The 13,280-nt window shown below is 39.6% G+C and overlaps 2 protein-coding genes across 4 annotated transcripts; both read left to right on the forward strand.

The window, feature by feature from the left end:
• Window positions 1-202: 202 nt before the first annotated feature.
• On the forward strand, window positions 203-6,915 carry LOC102236828 (myotubularin-related protein 9-like). 2 transcript variants are annotated; one of them, XM_014468810.2, is made up of 11 exons: window positions 203-724; window positions 1,031-1,087; window positions 1,443-1,551; window positions 1,663-1,788; window positions 2,624-2,797; window positions 3,789-4,006; window positions 4,090-4,251; window positions 4,664-4,805; window positions 6,153-6,373; window positions 6,465-6,616; window positions 6,716-6,915. In XM_014468810.2, the coding sequence occupies exons 1-11, from the start codon at window positions 540-542 to the stop codon at window positions 6,814-6,816; spliced, it is 1,647 nt and encodes a 548-aa protein (XP_014324296.1). In that variant the 5' UTR covers window positions 203-539; the 3' UTR covers window positions 6,817-6,915. The 2 variants fall into 2 exon arrangements, with proteins under 2 accessions (XP_014324296.1, XP_023208041.1); XM_023352273.1 differs by lacking the exon at window positions 1,031-1,087 and having other exon boundaries at window positions 204-724.
• A 207-nt stretch (window positions 6,916-7,122) lies between these two features.
• On the forward strand, window positions 7,123-12,828 carry LOC102236569 (L-threonine 3-dehydrogenase, mitochondrial-like). Of its 2 annotated transcripts, none has more exons than XM_005799182.3 (9): window positions 7,123-8,701; window positions 8,797-9,003; window positions 9,595-9,637; window positions 9,713-9,783; window positions 9,873-10,022; window positions 10,101-10,273; window positions 11,224-11,314; window positions 11,415-11,684; window positions 12,195-12,828. In XM_005799182.3, the coding sequence occupies exons 2-9, from the start codon at window positions 8,811-8,813 to the stop codon at window positions 12,338-12,340; spliced, it is 1,137 nt and encodes a 378-aa protein (XP_005799239.2). In that variant the 5' UTR covers window positions 7,123-8,701; window positions 8,797-8,810; the 3' UTR covers window positions 12,341-12,828. The 2 variants fall into 2 exon arrangements, with proteins under 2 accessions (XP_005799239.2, XP_023208204.1); XM_023352436.1 differs by having other exon boundaries at window positions 7,123-8,476; window positions 8,603-9,003.
• The last annotated feature ends 452 nt before the right edge of the window (window positions 12,829-13,280 follow it).

A 13,280-nucleotide genomic window follows, 5' to 3' on the forward strand; every position in this document is an offset into this window, starting at 1 on the left:
TGTCAGCAAATGTTACACTGACTGAGGGCAAAATTGCCTCTCTGGGTCAGATTGCAAAAAACTTGGCCTACAGCTAACTTTTGTTGCCTTGTGGTGCCACATGGTGGCCGTTTTATGTATTGCATTCGCACCTCAACTGCTTCTCCGTTCGAAACTGAACTAAACTTAACTTAAATGTCACATCACACTGGGTCGCTTTTTGTCTCAGGAAATGCGCACTTCCGTCTTTTGTTGCCTCAAGTAACTCATTTTCCATTTCCACACCAGACACCAGCTTAACAAGTAGTAACAGTAAAAGGTGAACCCGCATCTGGTTCAGCTATGTTCAGGCAAATATGAAGTTTCTTCTATTTTTAGACGCCTTATCGTCAAACCAGCAGTGCAACTGCAAGACAGCCCAGCTAGCTCTGAGTACAGAAGAGGAAGCTTGCTTTCATTTTCTTAAACAGAGGCGAGTGGGTGATTTGAAGTGAAGTGCGGGGGGTAGAAAGAAGAAAAGTTCGTTTCTGTGAGGGTTTTTCTGAAGTCTGAGGGGGCTGATGGAGTTTTCTGACCACATTAAGACGGCCAACGTGGAGGATGTTGTGCTCCGTCAGCCGCTGCACCCACCGAGCAGAGGGACCCTGTGCGTCACCGGTCACCACCTGCTCTTCTCCGACAGGGAGGAGGGAAGCTCCAGGCAGGTTCTGCTTCTTCTCAGGAATATCGATGCCATTGAGAAAAGGTGAGATTGGGAGGCGTCCAGAACAGCGAAACTTTACTGATTAAAGACAAAATTTCTCATCACCTACTTGACTTCTTAGAATAAGGATTTGAAACAAGCATGTTGGTTTCATCTATTCTTCATTCCTTGCAACTTAAATCAGACTGTTAAATCCCTTTAATATACCAACTGATCACTATGCCGTCGACTTGGAATGACATTCAGAGTTATTGACTTTTACACTGCCAGGCTGACGAATGAACTAATCATAACTGTGTCATTTAATCCCACTATGTCTAATTCGCTTCCTTAAATCTGTCCAACCAGTGTGGAAAACCTTTTGGGCTATTCCGGCTTCCTCTCAAAAGCAGCCCACAGTGACAGGTTGGAAATTGTTGGTGTTGCCATGTGCCTGCTGTGTTCTGCCTCTGCTGAAAAAGGAAATTTCCTAACAAAATTGCAGCCTCTCTATGCAACTTGCTGCTGGCTACATGTTTTACTGTCTCCTGTGCCTCTTGCTGAAGCTTGATTTCAATGCCTTGTGGAAGTACTTCTGAAACCACGTGAAAGTATTACGGTTCACTGACTAAGAGAAACACACCTTCAAAACAACCATTTTTGTTTCCTCTTCTGCTGCAAGTCGGGCAAGGAATCCTTGCATTGGTGGAAGCAAAAGCATCCACCATCCATAGAGTGTCTGTATGAAAAAAAATGTGTATACTTACTTTTACATTCACAGGATGCCTGGATCATCTGGGACAATCACCATCAAGTGCAAAGATCTGTGCGTGCTTCAGCTGGACATTCCAGGCATGGAGCAGTGCCTCAACATTGCGCACTCGATTGAGGTATTTTACAGTAGTACCTTAACAAAAGCAAAGGATCAGTATATTTTGCCCTAAATTGTTATGTTCTTGGATTACAACATTTAGCAGCCTACTCTCTTTTTTTTTCTGCAGACCCTGTCCTGCCTGGACAATGTGTCGGAGATGTATCCTTTCTTTTACAGGCCCAATGACCTCAGCCTGCGGGAGCAGTGGGGTCTCTCAACCCCTGAAAAACACTACACTCAAATTAAGGAACTTGTAAGAAACTACAAACCTTTTTTACTTGCCTAACAAAAGTTAAGCATCGCATGTAGTAAAGCATGACACAAAAGCTGTAAGAAGTAACCATTTTTTCCAACAACAGTCCAGCAGGCATATGACAGGAAAATGCCAGGGAGGGTGGACGTAAAGGTCACTTTTCAGGATATCCCTGTTGCTTAGCTTTCATTTGTTTTCCCCTAACGTCAGAACATGCAAACACACAGCTTGAGTTCATGTCTTTCCCTGGAAATAGCATGTCGCCATGACAAAGGGTTGGGCAATAAGGATCTTAATTGTTGGAAGTGTTTATGAGCACAACATTCTTCAAGTAGGTGTAATGTATGTATCAGGGTGGCCTGGTTACTGGGAGAAACTTACTGGAATTTGCATGTCTAGGCATTTCTTTTCCCGTTTTTTCTTGTTTTGTTTGAAGCCTTTCTGCAGCACATTTCAAATAAAAAACTGTTATCTATATATCCTGAGCACGTTAAAGACCCTATATTTTGTTTAACCGCATTTAGCCACATTCTGACTGACTTTTGTTGATGTCTTTTTTAAGGCCTCCCAATGAAATGCAGTGTTTTTCAATGTGCTACTTTGTCCAAGACAGCCTCTCCATTAACTTGTCAAGCTTTTCTGTTATCGAGTTGTTAGATGTGACATGATAACTTACTATATTGAGTAACAGTCTTTTTTTATTCAAACTTCCTGAAGCCTAATTTAATTTAAGATGGTCGTGAGCCACCCTTCTCTAGGCATTCTAGCAGATTTATTTATTTATTCAGGAGAGTAATTTCTGACCATATACTATGTCATCTTTCTTTATTTTCAGCATAAGAAATGGAGGTTGAGCAGTGTGAACAAAAAATACTCCGTGTGCCCTTCCTATCCTCCGGTAGTCATTGTTCCAAAAGGCATCGACGATGAAACACTGAAGAAAGTGGCCAAATTTAGGCAGGGTGGCCGCTTCCCTGTCTTGTGCTACTATCATCGAAAGAATGGCATGGTAAGGGGATCGTGCTGCCTGATAGAATGGCTTTCGAGATTATACAACACTCTTGAAATTTCTTACAACTTTCTTCCATTTAAAGGACAAACTTCAATTTATCTTATTCCAATTTCATCATGTGACAGACAATGTAGTTCATGATTGTGGAGTGGAAAGTAAAACAGATATTGTTATACAAAAGGCTCAGTGTGCATTCGGATTCATCTTAGCATAATTCCAACTGTTCTGCAGAGGCCTGAGAGAGTTGTTAGAGAGCAAAACCATGAAAACCAAGGAACACAACAGATAGGTCACAGGGAAAAATGTGTGGAGAGGTTTTAGTTTGTGAAATATTACCCTAAAGCTTCAACCTCTCACAGATCACTGTTCAAATCAGGATCCAAAAATGGAAATAGTACGGGAAATTTGCTAACATAACAACACATGACTATCCAAGTAAATTTAAAGACAACTGTTAGGTGAGTACATAAATCTGTTCTTTATAAAAAAAAAAATTGGCAAGAAGAAAGTTATTGTTAAAGGAAAGTGATGAAACATCTGGTATACAGATTTTCACAAGCTATTCAGGGATGACAGCAAACATATTATACAAAGGTGAGCAGCTCATTTGAGAATGAACACTGAATACACCTCATAGTGAAACATGGTGGTGACAGCATCATCCTGTGGATATTGTGTTCTATAGAGGAGGTAGGGAAGACCTGATGTAAGGTTTTCCAATTTCAGGCTTTACGTGTGAAGACCCCCATATATTGCTGTGGTTGGACACAGTGTCCAACTCGGACGGGGTTAGACAAATCCTAGTCTCACTTTTCAGATTTTTATCTGTAAATAAATCATGAAAACTATCACACAAAATCCCAATAAAACAAAGTTAAGTTTGGATTGTAGCCTGTCAAAATGTGGAAAGGTTCACGGAGTATGAACACTATACAAGCACCATTTTATGCACCATTTTGTTTCTAACCTGCGTTCTGTATTTACTCAGGTGATCATGCGCAGCAGCCAGCCACTGACGGGTGCCAACAAGAAACGCTGCAAGGAAGACGAACTCCTCCTTCAGGTTGTGATTGAGGACTCAGATAAAGGTTTCATTATTGACACTCGTTCAAGTCAGCAGGTTCAGCAGGCTCGGATGACAGGCGGCGGCTTTGAGTCCAAATCATGCTACAGCCACTGGAAGAGGCTTCACAAACAGATGGAAAGGTATGTGTGTTAGTATTTTATGTTAGTAACTTTGCAGATCTTTCTCCCTAGCTTCTCATTCTTCTTTGCCTTTGTGGGCCCAGGGGTAAGGCCCTTCAGGAGAGCCTGATTAAACTGGTGGAAGCCTGCGGAGATGAGTCCCACAATGTGGACCGCTGGCTCAGTAAGCTGGAGAATTCAAAATGGCTGTCTCACGTCCAGACTGCTCTGTCCGCAGCTGGCCTGCTGGTAGAGTGTGTGGAGAGGTAGGAGCAACACCAACAGTACATGTCCGTGATGATATTACACCTGGTGGGCACCTAAATTTGCATAATAACAACTTAATAAACTTCAGTTTGATAAGCATTTAGTAGAGTAAACAAGCATGGCAACTGGGCAACAATTAAAAGCAGAATAAATATGATAAGATGAAACGTAATTTTTTTTTTTATTGCTAAAGTACTAAAGAAACGTGAAATTTGTAATTTCCATTAGCAGATATTAATAAAAATAAAAGCACTAAGTCAAATAAAAGGAGCCAAATTACACAAAGATTTTGGAAAAAATTAATAATGAAGAATGGATGTCTGTGTCTTGTACCCAAACTTCCAAAACATGCTACATTAAGGAATGAATGCATATGACTCTTTTTAATTAAACTGTATTGTTTTTGTCCAGGGACGGTCATTCAGCTCTGGTCCATGGCTATGAAGGTACAGACTGCACTTTGCTCATCTGCACTCTGGCCCAACTCATCATGGACCCGAGCTGCCGCACTCTGGAGGGTTTCCTGGCTCTCCTGGACAGGGAGTGGCTACAGGTGGGGCTACAGTGTGTATGAGAGAAGAAAGGAGGTTCAGAGCATTGTTTCCTTATTTATTTTATTTTTCCAGTGAAGACTGTTTTTAGTGGATCATATTTTTGTGAATATATAATAGTTCACAAAAATAATACTAAAATAATAAATTTTAGTAAGCTGTTTTGCTTGCTAAAATTGTAAGCAAGACAGCGCCTTGTAAAACTTTTTATACTCTATGAGATTTTCACATTTTGTTGAGTTATAACCAAAAAAAAAATCTTCATTACTATTGCTGAGATTTTACCAACTAGTACAAAATCGTGAAGTGGGAAGAAAATTATTCTTGGTTTTATTTTATTTTTTTTCCAAAATTATTGCATTTCATCCCCAATTTATTACTTTGCAGAACCAGTTTTACTGCATTTTCAGATACAAGTTATGTGTGGGGCAGTCGCTTTTATATCTACAGCTCTTTTTGCTCCTTCTTCTTAACCAGCTCAAGCTTAAGGTTGGATGGGTAGAGTCTGTGTGCAACAACTTTCAAGTCTTGACACAAACTCTTGTTTGAAGTCATTGAATTGGACATTGAATTTGCCTTTCTGCGACATGAATATGATCATTCCATCGTGGCTCTGGTTGTTTACTGACGTTTGTTGCAGTTTGAAATTATTTCCAGAAACAAGTAGGAATTCTTCCAGAATTGTCCAATTTGTATCTCTACTCAAACCATGATAAACATTCTTGCACCTGGTGAAGAAAAGCATTCCCTCTGAATTATGCATACAGTATTTTACATGGTGTACTTAGATTTCAATTGTAGTCCTGCCTGATCAGAGCACCTTCTTTGACATATTTGCCAATTCATTAATATGGCCTATAACTTCTTATGGCTTTCTGTCAACAATAACTGTCTTCTTGCCATTCTTCCACTGTAAAGCCAGTTTTGTGAAGTGTAAAACTAATAGTTATCCTGTCAACAGATTCTCTCCATTGAACTGTAAATATGCCAGAATTACTATGGGCCTCTGGTGGCTTCTCTGATTAATAATCTCCTTTCCTAGTCTAAAAAGGCTTTCTGATGCCAAATTGTGTGAAGTTTTTTTCCATTTGCAGATGACAGATTGAACAGTGCTCCTTGAAATGTTTACAATGTTGTTTAATGACCCAACCCTAACTTAAACATTTTGTTAGCTTCATACTTGAGCTGTCTGCTTTGCTCCTTTGCACTTCATGATGCTGTTTGTTCAGTCATTTTCTCCCAAAAACCTTTGAACTCTACATAGTACAGCTTACATCGAGACAAATATTTCTGGTTTTTGCAAGACATCATGTTTTCTTGTTCATTTGAGTGCGTGGCCTATCCTGCAGGCAGGACATCCGTTCCAGCAGCGGTGTGCCCATTCAGCCTACTCCCACGCTCGCCTCCAGCAGGAGTCTCCAATCTTCCTGCTGCTGCTGGACTGTGTTTGGCAGCTTTGGCGCCAGTTCCCCCTGGCGCTGGGTTTCTCTGAGACGCTGCTCCTCAGACTGGCAAATGAGGTCTACGCTTCAGACTACGGCACGTTTCTGTGCAACAATGACCAGGAGAGGTCAGTTCAGCACCGGCGGGTTTTTCACTCAGTACAGATTGCAATGCAGAGCTCATCAGTGTTGATCATTGAAACTAACAATCACTTTCAGGTGTGCCATGCAAGTGAAGGACAGGACTCACTGTTTGTTCCAGGCCCTGCTGAGGCCGCCTGAGAGAGATTACTACTCAAACCCTCTGTATGAACCCAACGAACTGGCAATCTGGCCCTCAGTTCACCCACAGTCCCTGCAGCTCTGGAGAGGTCAGCTGCAGTCCGATTACTCATACCACTTTAGTATTACAGATTGTGATACGTATTACATGACAGTGATTGGTCTTGATGTTTTGATTTGACCCCCAGGCTTTTTCCTGAGGTGGACGCAGCAGGCGCGACATCTAGAGGCAGTTCAGGAGGAAATAAGGAGCATGGTCATTGAGTGGCATAGGGTGACCCAGAGGTGACACCCCTACAAAGAAATTAGGATTTGAAAGAGAAAATTATTTCACAGAGCCATATTTTAATTTTTTCCATGTTTAAATGTACTGTATTTTTTTGCCTTCATAAATGTCCATCCTTCTTTTTCTTTCTAAGAATTGTGTGTTGTCGTCATTTATATATATATTTTTTCTTAGGATTTTATAAAAAAATTTTACAGATCATTAATATGGATTATTATGAGAAAATATTGGATTAATACATCTGGTAATTATTAATACCTGCCTTAGTACAATATAAGAACAAATACCTTTGTTAAACCTTAATCAAACCTTCACATAATGGGTTTTTAGTGTTTTAAGACTTGAGATTTGAGTGTTTTCCTTTAGCAGCTCATGACTAGCTTAACTACTACAAGATAGTTATTACATTAAAATATCTCTTTCATGCATTGTGGTCCCTCGAGTGGACAGCTATTTCCATATGTATATGTGTGGGTGATGGTAAATTTGCATATAAACAATTTAATTGGACTCTAGCGTGTTGTTCCATACTCGGCATCGACTGCTGAGCCTGTGTGGGTTTATCTCTAAAAATATATGTAACACAAATTAACAACAAATGAGTAAATATTAATTGTTAGGGTTTGACCCTATGTTGGGATTACATTTTAATTAATCATCTTCATGTTAATGTGCATATTATTCATTGCTGGCAATATTGCATGTAAAACTTTAGCAATTGTTGTGACAATAATGGTCTTGAACAGATATTAGCAGTGCTAATTGTTCTGCAACAGTTAGAACATGTTTAGTGCCAACTTAATCATGGCACTAAACATGTTTTATTTATATGACTTAAATGCTCAGTAACATTGAAATTAATGTTATATGTCAGACTGTAAAATAACCTAGAAGTGGGGTTGTGAAGCTAATATTCAGTTCAAATGAGGATAATAATTGTGATGGAGAACATCAATGTCTCAAAAAGAACGCTGATGTTCCTGAAGTAGCTAAGGATTTTGATTAAGCTCAGGATATACGAGCTCTAAGACATAAGAAGGTAAACTATCAGAAGCTCAGTGTGTTTCAGTGCTTTAGTGATGTTTTTTTTTGTTCTTTATTTGTGTACGCAGTTTATACATGACTTTCATTTCCTGTTTATTCAGTTTCGTGTGCAATATTTGGGTTGTTCTTGAAGAAATGTTAATTTTAAAAAACACAGTTCAACAAGGGAAAGGAAGAAGAGCTGAATTAAAAGTAACAACAGTAGAACATAAGAAATGTGGTGATTTGTAATATTTTAGAGTTCTTCTACACCTTAATAAAACTTTTCTAAATTCATGTTATGAACTTAGGTGAACATGAAGAGCCAGTTGGAAACACGCATAATAAATAATAATACATTTATTGCACTTTTCTTAAAGACAAATATAAAAATAGGGGGAGAAACGTAAGTGAGGTTATCACAGTTCATTCATAAAAATGATATATAACCACACACATTACATAGTAGAAGGATATATGAGAGACACACCTCGCAGTCCTGTTAAGCTCAGCTAAACAGTCTTCACAATGCAAATCCCTGTGCGCAGCAAGTCAGCATGTTTGTCCACACGGAGCTGTGCAGGCTGGAGACTGTAGTCCAGTGCAGTCGGGAGGCACAGGCCGCTATGATTACACAAAGGTAGGCCAGAACCACATCGCCCAGCATGTCTCTCCACACCTGCATGTTTACCTAGTGGTTACTAGGAGATTTAAAAATGAAATTCTAGAACACACAAATGCAGTCTTGCAATCTTTCGATTTCTAGTTTTGTTGTGAGGAACTGTTGTGGATTTACCAAGTTGCATCAGCTGATTTTGAAATCAAAAGTCACCTGTCGGGGATTTCTGAGTTTATCTGCATAGAGGTAATTTCTGTCTTCTGTTTCTGATGTGTGAATAACTTAACTATGATCATCATAGTAATGAATTTAACCCCTTTTGGTATTTTAACTTTCCTAAGGACTGCTACTGGACATGCAGCCTGGCCTTCAGGTATGTATGCCCACCACTGCGTTGCTGGGCCTGCTGTGCCGAGGCTGCCTCAGCAGGGCACAGAATCGACCCAGTCGCAGCTTCAGCTCTTGGCCTAGAAAGATGACTAGGTGGAACAGTCAGGAGTCCTGCAATGCTGATACACCTCAGGAAAACCCACGTGTGCTCATCACAGGTGAAGACGATTTCCAGCCTTTATTTGCTCAGAATTATTTATATCTGGTGGACATTGAACATCTCTGAATTTAAATATGATTAATACACCATTCCACTGTTTTCTGTTGTTGGACACGAGTTGTTACAATAAGAGCAGAGAGCTGTGGTGATGAGCATCTAGTGGGCGAAGTAAAAGGAATAATTCCCAAGATCTTTTCTAAGCAAATTCAGGCAGTCACATGTGAAGAAATGTTGCAGTTTAAGGATGAAGGGCTGGTGTTGTTGAGTGATTGTTGTCAAAAGCAGAACACAAGAGACATGTGGACTTTGTTTTCAATCTGCGCTTGCAGCAGGACCCTGTTTTGACTCATCACAAAAGAGTGGAAACAGACAGTGTTTGTGAGATGAAAGGGAGGAGAATAGTAGGGTTGGGTGACTTTTTGTTCTGTAACAAAGCCTTGGGACAAACAAAACTGTTTTGTGCCATCCATTCTTGTGTATCTTCTAAATGCAGTCACAGCCAACTGACTATTGATGTACCAATATCTCTATATGTTTAGACATATATGTCCAGACTTTTTTTTAAATATACAAATATTTCTATCTTCAGGTGGTTTGGGGCAACTGGGAGTGGGGCTTGCTCAAATGCTTAGGTAAGTTCTGCACAAACATTTTGTATCTCAAAATTAAAATGTTTGAAATTTCATTAGAAGTGTAATAATGTCCAGGAACCAGTATGGGCCAGAGAGAGTGATCTTGTCTGACATCAAGAAGCCCCCTTCTCATGTTTACACCAGTGGTAAGGAAACATAATTTGGTTTTCCCCTTTTTCTGATATGTTTTATCCTTAACATGTTTTTTAGTTTCCACATTCTGATTATTTTTTAGGGCCATTTGTGTATGCCGATGTGCTGGACTACAAGCACCTCAGAGAACTGATCATAAATAATCGCGTTACTTGGCTGGTTCACTACAGCGCTTTGCTTAGCGCTGTGGGTGAGGCTAACGTAGCGTTAGCACGAAAAATTAACATCACAGGTCTGTTTCTATGTCCATGGTTTTCCATCTCTCCAGGTTTTAAGCTACCCATGTCTGAGTTTCTGTTGCCCCTTCCAGGTCTACACAACGTTCTGGATCTGGCCTTGGAGAACTGCCTTCGCCTCTTCGTCCCCAGTACCATTGGGGCATTCGGTCCTTCTTCTCCCCGTGACCCCGCCCCTGACCTCTGTGTACAGCGTCCTAGAACCATCTATGGTGTCTCTAAAGTGCATGGCGAACTGATGGGGGAGGTAAGGTTTAAAAACACCCCTACAAAGAAATTAGGATTTGAATTGAACTGCATTGTTCAATTTATGCAAGACTCTGTACTCAATTTATGCAAGACTCTGTATTGCTTATGCAATACAGAGTCTTGCATAAGCATTTATGCTGATACAACATTTATGCTGATACAACATTTTCACATTTTCTCACGTTACAAGCACAAATGCTAATGTTTTTGTGAAACACCAACAAAAAGTAGTGCATCACCATGACATGGAAATAAAATGATGTAATAGTGTAAAAGAGTTTCGCTAATAAAAATTTTAAACCGATGCTGTGCATTTGTATTCAGACCATTTTATTTTGAAACCCCCAAATAAAATTGAGTGCAACCAATTGCCTTTAGTCACCTAACTTTTAAATAAGTTATGCGATTTAATATCAGTGTAGAAACAGATGTTTGTGAAGGTTTAACGAACAAACAGTGTCATGACCATCAACGAACTTAGCAGACACATAGAGGATGAGGTTATTGAGATGTTTAAAGCAAGGTTAGATTATTAAACAATATCTAAAGCTTCAGATATATCATGGAGCTTTGTTCAGTCCATCATCTATAAATGGAAAGTGTTACGCAAAAATTTTTGTTTCTAGATGAAACTGGTAGACAGAAATCTCTAAAGATTTACAACTGCAATTGCAGAATGGAGTGGTTCTAAAAGGTATTGATACAAGAAGACAGAATACAAATGTATGCCACACTTTTCAAAATGTTTTAGGTAACAGGATGGTTTACAGTTTTTTACATTGCAAATAATTTTCTTATGCACTACTTTGTGGTGATCTATCACTTGAGATTCCAGTAAGATTGGAGTTTTTGGCTGTATTGCAACAAAAGGTGGAAGCGTTCAGGGCGTCTGAACACTTGTACAACCCGCTAATGGTAAAAACCCACTAACGCATTATTTTTCTCAAGTATCTCCATCATAAATATGGCTTGGACTTTCGCTGCCTGCGTTACCCTGGTGTGATATCAGTCAACACTCCTCCTGGTGGAGGAACAACAGGTATTACTCACCTCATAAAATGTCACCTCACAAGAAGTGCAGTTCCACGGCGATAAGCTAGATGTGATTGACTAAAATCTTTGGCCTTATGTTATTACAGACTATGCAGTTCAGATCTTCCATGATGCTCTCAGCACAGGTCACCATGAGTGCTACTTGCGACCTGACACCCGTCTTCCCATGATGCATATCTCTGACTGCCACCGGGCCACGGTAGAGTTTATGCAAACTCCAGAGTGCCAGCTGTCTCTGCGCACTTACAACATAGCCGCCATGAGCTTCACACCGGAGGAGGTGGCCCAAGAAATTCGCAAGCATCTCCCACACCTTAAGGTCACCTACAATCCAGACTCAGTGCGCCAAACAATTGGTATGATTTCTTTTTACTGCTTTGCTAACATAATGTAACATAAACACAGGCGGTTTTGTATTTATATTGCAGACAAAAAGTAATTTGAGTAACTCATTGATGTGTTGATTCAATTTTCTTTTGACAAGCTATATTAAGTGAATCACAACATGTGTCACGACAAATGCCATTTCCAGGCATTAACAGGTCCTAATCCTGAGGAAGCATAAACGAAAACTCCAACAGAACCACAATGCCAAATGCTGGAAAGTGCACAAAGTTAATGGCACCAACAGCTCCATCACACATGATCTGCTATGAAATAAGAGAAACAAAGCCAGAAGGTTACATTATTTCTTGCGTTCCAGGTGATGTGTTAACTAGTGTGACAGTTTCTGAACCAACAGGTTTTTCAGTCCCAAATAGCACTTAATTGTATTTACACCTTCTCCCAAGCTCTGTGAAGTTAAAGACTGAACTTCTACTGCTAACATATTCTTACTGATGAAATGATTTTGTGTAACTTTCCAGCTGACAGCTGGCCTGTGAGATTTGACGACTCCAACGCCAGGAGGGATTGGGGCTGGGCACCAGCCTTCGGGCTCGAGGAGCTGGTGAAAGACATGCTGCGCTGCGTCAGAGACAAGAGGACCAGAGAGGGATTTCCTGTCAGCTAGCAGTTCCTTTTTGGCAGCTGATAGACAAATACTTCACCACTGGCTTTTTCAACCTGCATTTATCAACAACTTTCTTTTACTTCACTGCGACAGAGCATCAGTGAACTCTTTTAATCAGAACCTTTTAGTTTATAGTGAAACTTGCTCAGTCTACTTCAGGAAATCATACACTGTTGAAGCTTTTTCACATTTGTTTTTTGTCTTGTCATAAGCATCACTTTACACATCAGAAAGTTGCATAAATTACAGAAAAAAACCACACATTGCTATTTTTAAGGAACAGAGATCTCTAAATGTTACGTTTCCCGCATGCAACAACATAATATTCTATTACAGTATATTTTTTTACAATAGACCAGAGGCAACCTTTAGATTTACAAAACTGTTGTTTGCCAGAATATTCTGGTATGGCCGCTCACCTAACTCTGGACTGCTTACCACATTGTTCATTCTGGCTGCCTTTAAAACACTCTTTTATGATATCAAAAATAAAGCTACTTGATGTAGAATCTGACAGGAGGTCGTCATTTATTTATTTGATTTTTTGCCAGAGTTGTGCTTGGATGACCATCATCAACCTTTAATCACTTTGGAGAATAGTGCATGGAAATGTGGTGTACGCTGAACAGTTACCATAGCACGGACGGATAATCAAAATGTTTTTCTGCCAAAATTGTGTTTTACTCTATCTATAAAAATTAGAATTATGCTTTATATTCAAATGTAAATAATATGAAAGTAACATTTTTACCATTTAAATTAGTCAACTCTTCAAAACCCAAATAATGTATATGTTATATCTCTTGATTTTACTGTTTCATTTAAGAGAGATCTAGGTTTTCTCACAGAAATGCTCTGTATTTAGTTCCACCTATCTTTCCGTCAACTCTGGCAAGCTTCACGGTCCGTGATAAACAAAAATATCCCCACATTATTATGT

Source organism: Xiphophorus maculatus, chromosome 19 (assembly GCF_002775205.1).
Source record: "Xiphophorus maculatus strain JP 163 A chromosome 19, X_maculatus-5.0-male, whole genome shotgun sequence".
Lineage (NCBI taxonomy): Eukaryota > Metazoa > Chordata > Actinopteri > Cyprinodontiformes > Poeciliidae > Xiphophorus > Xiphophorus maculatus.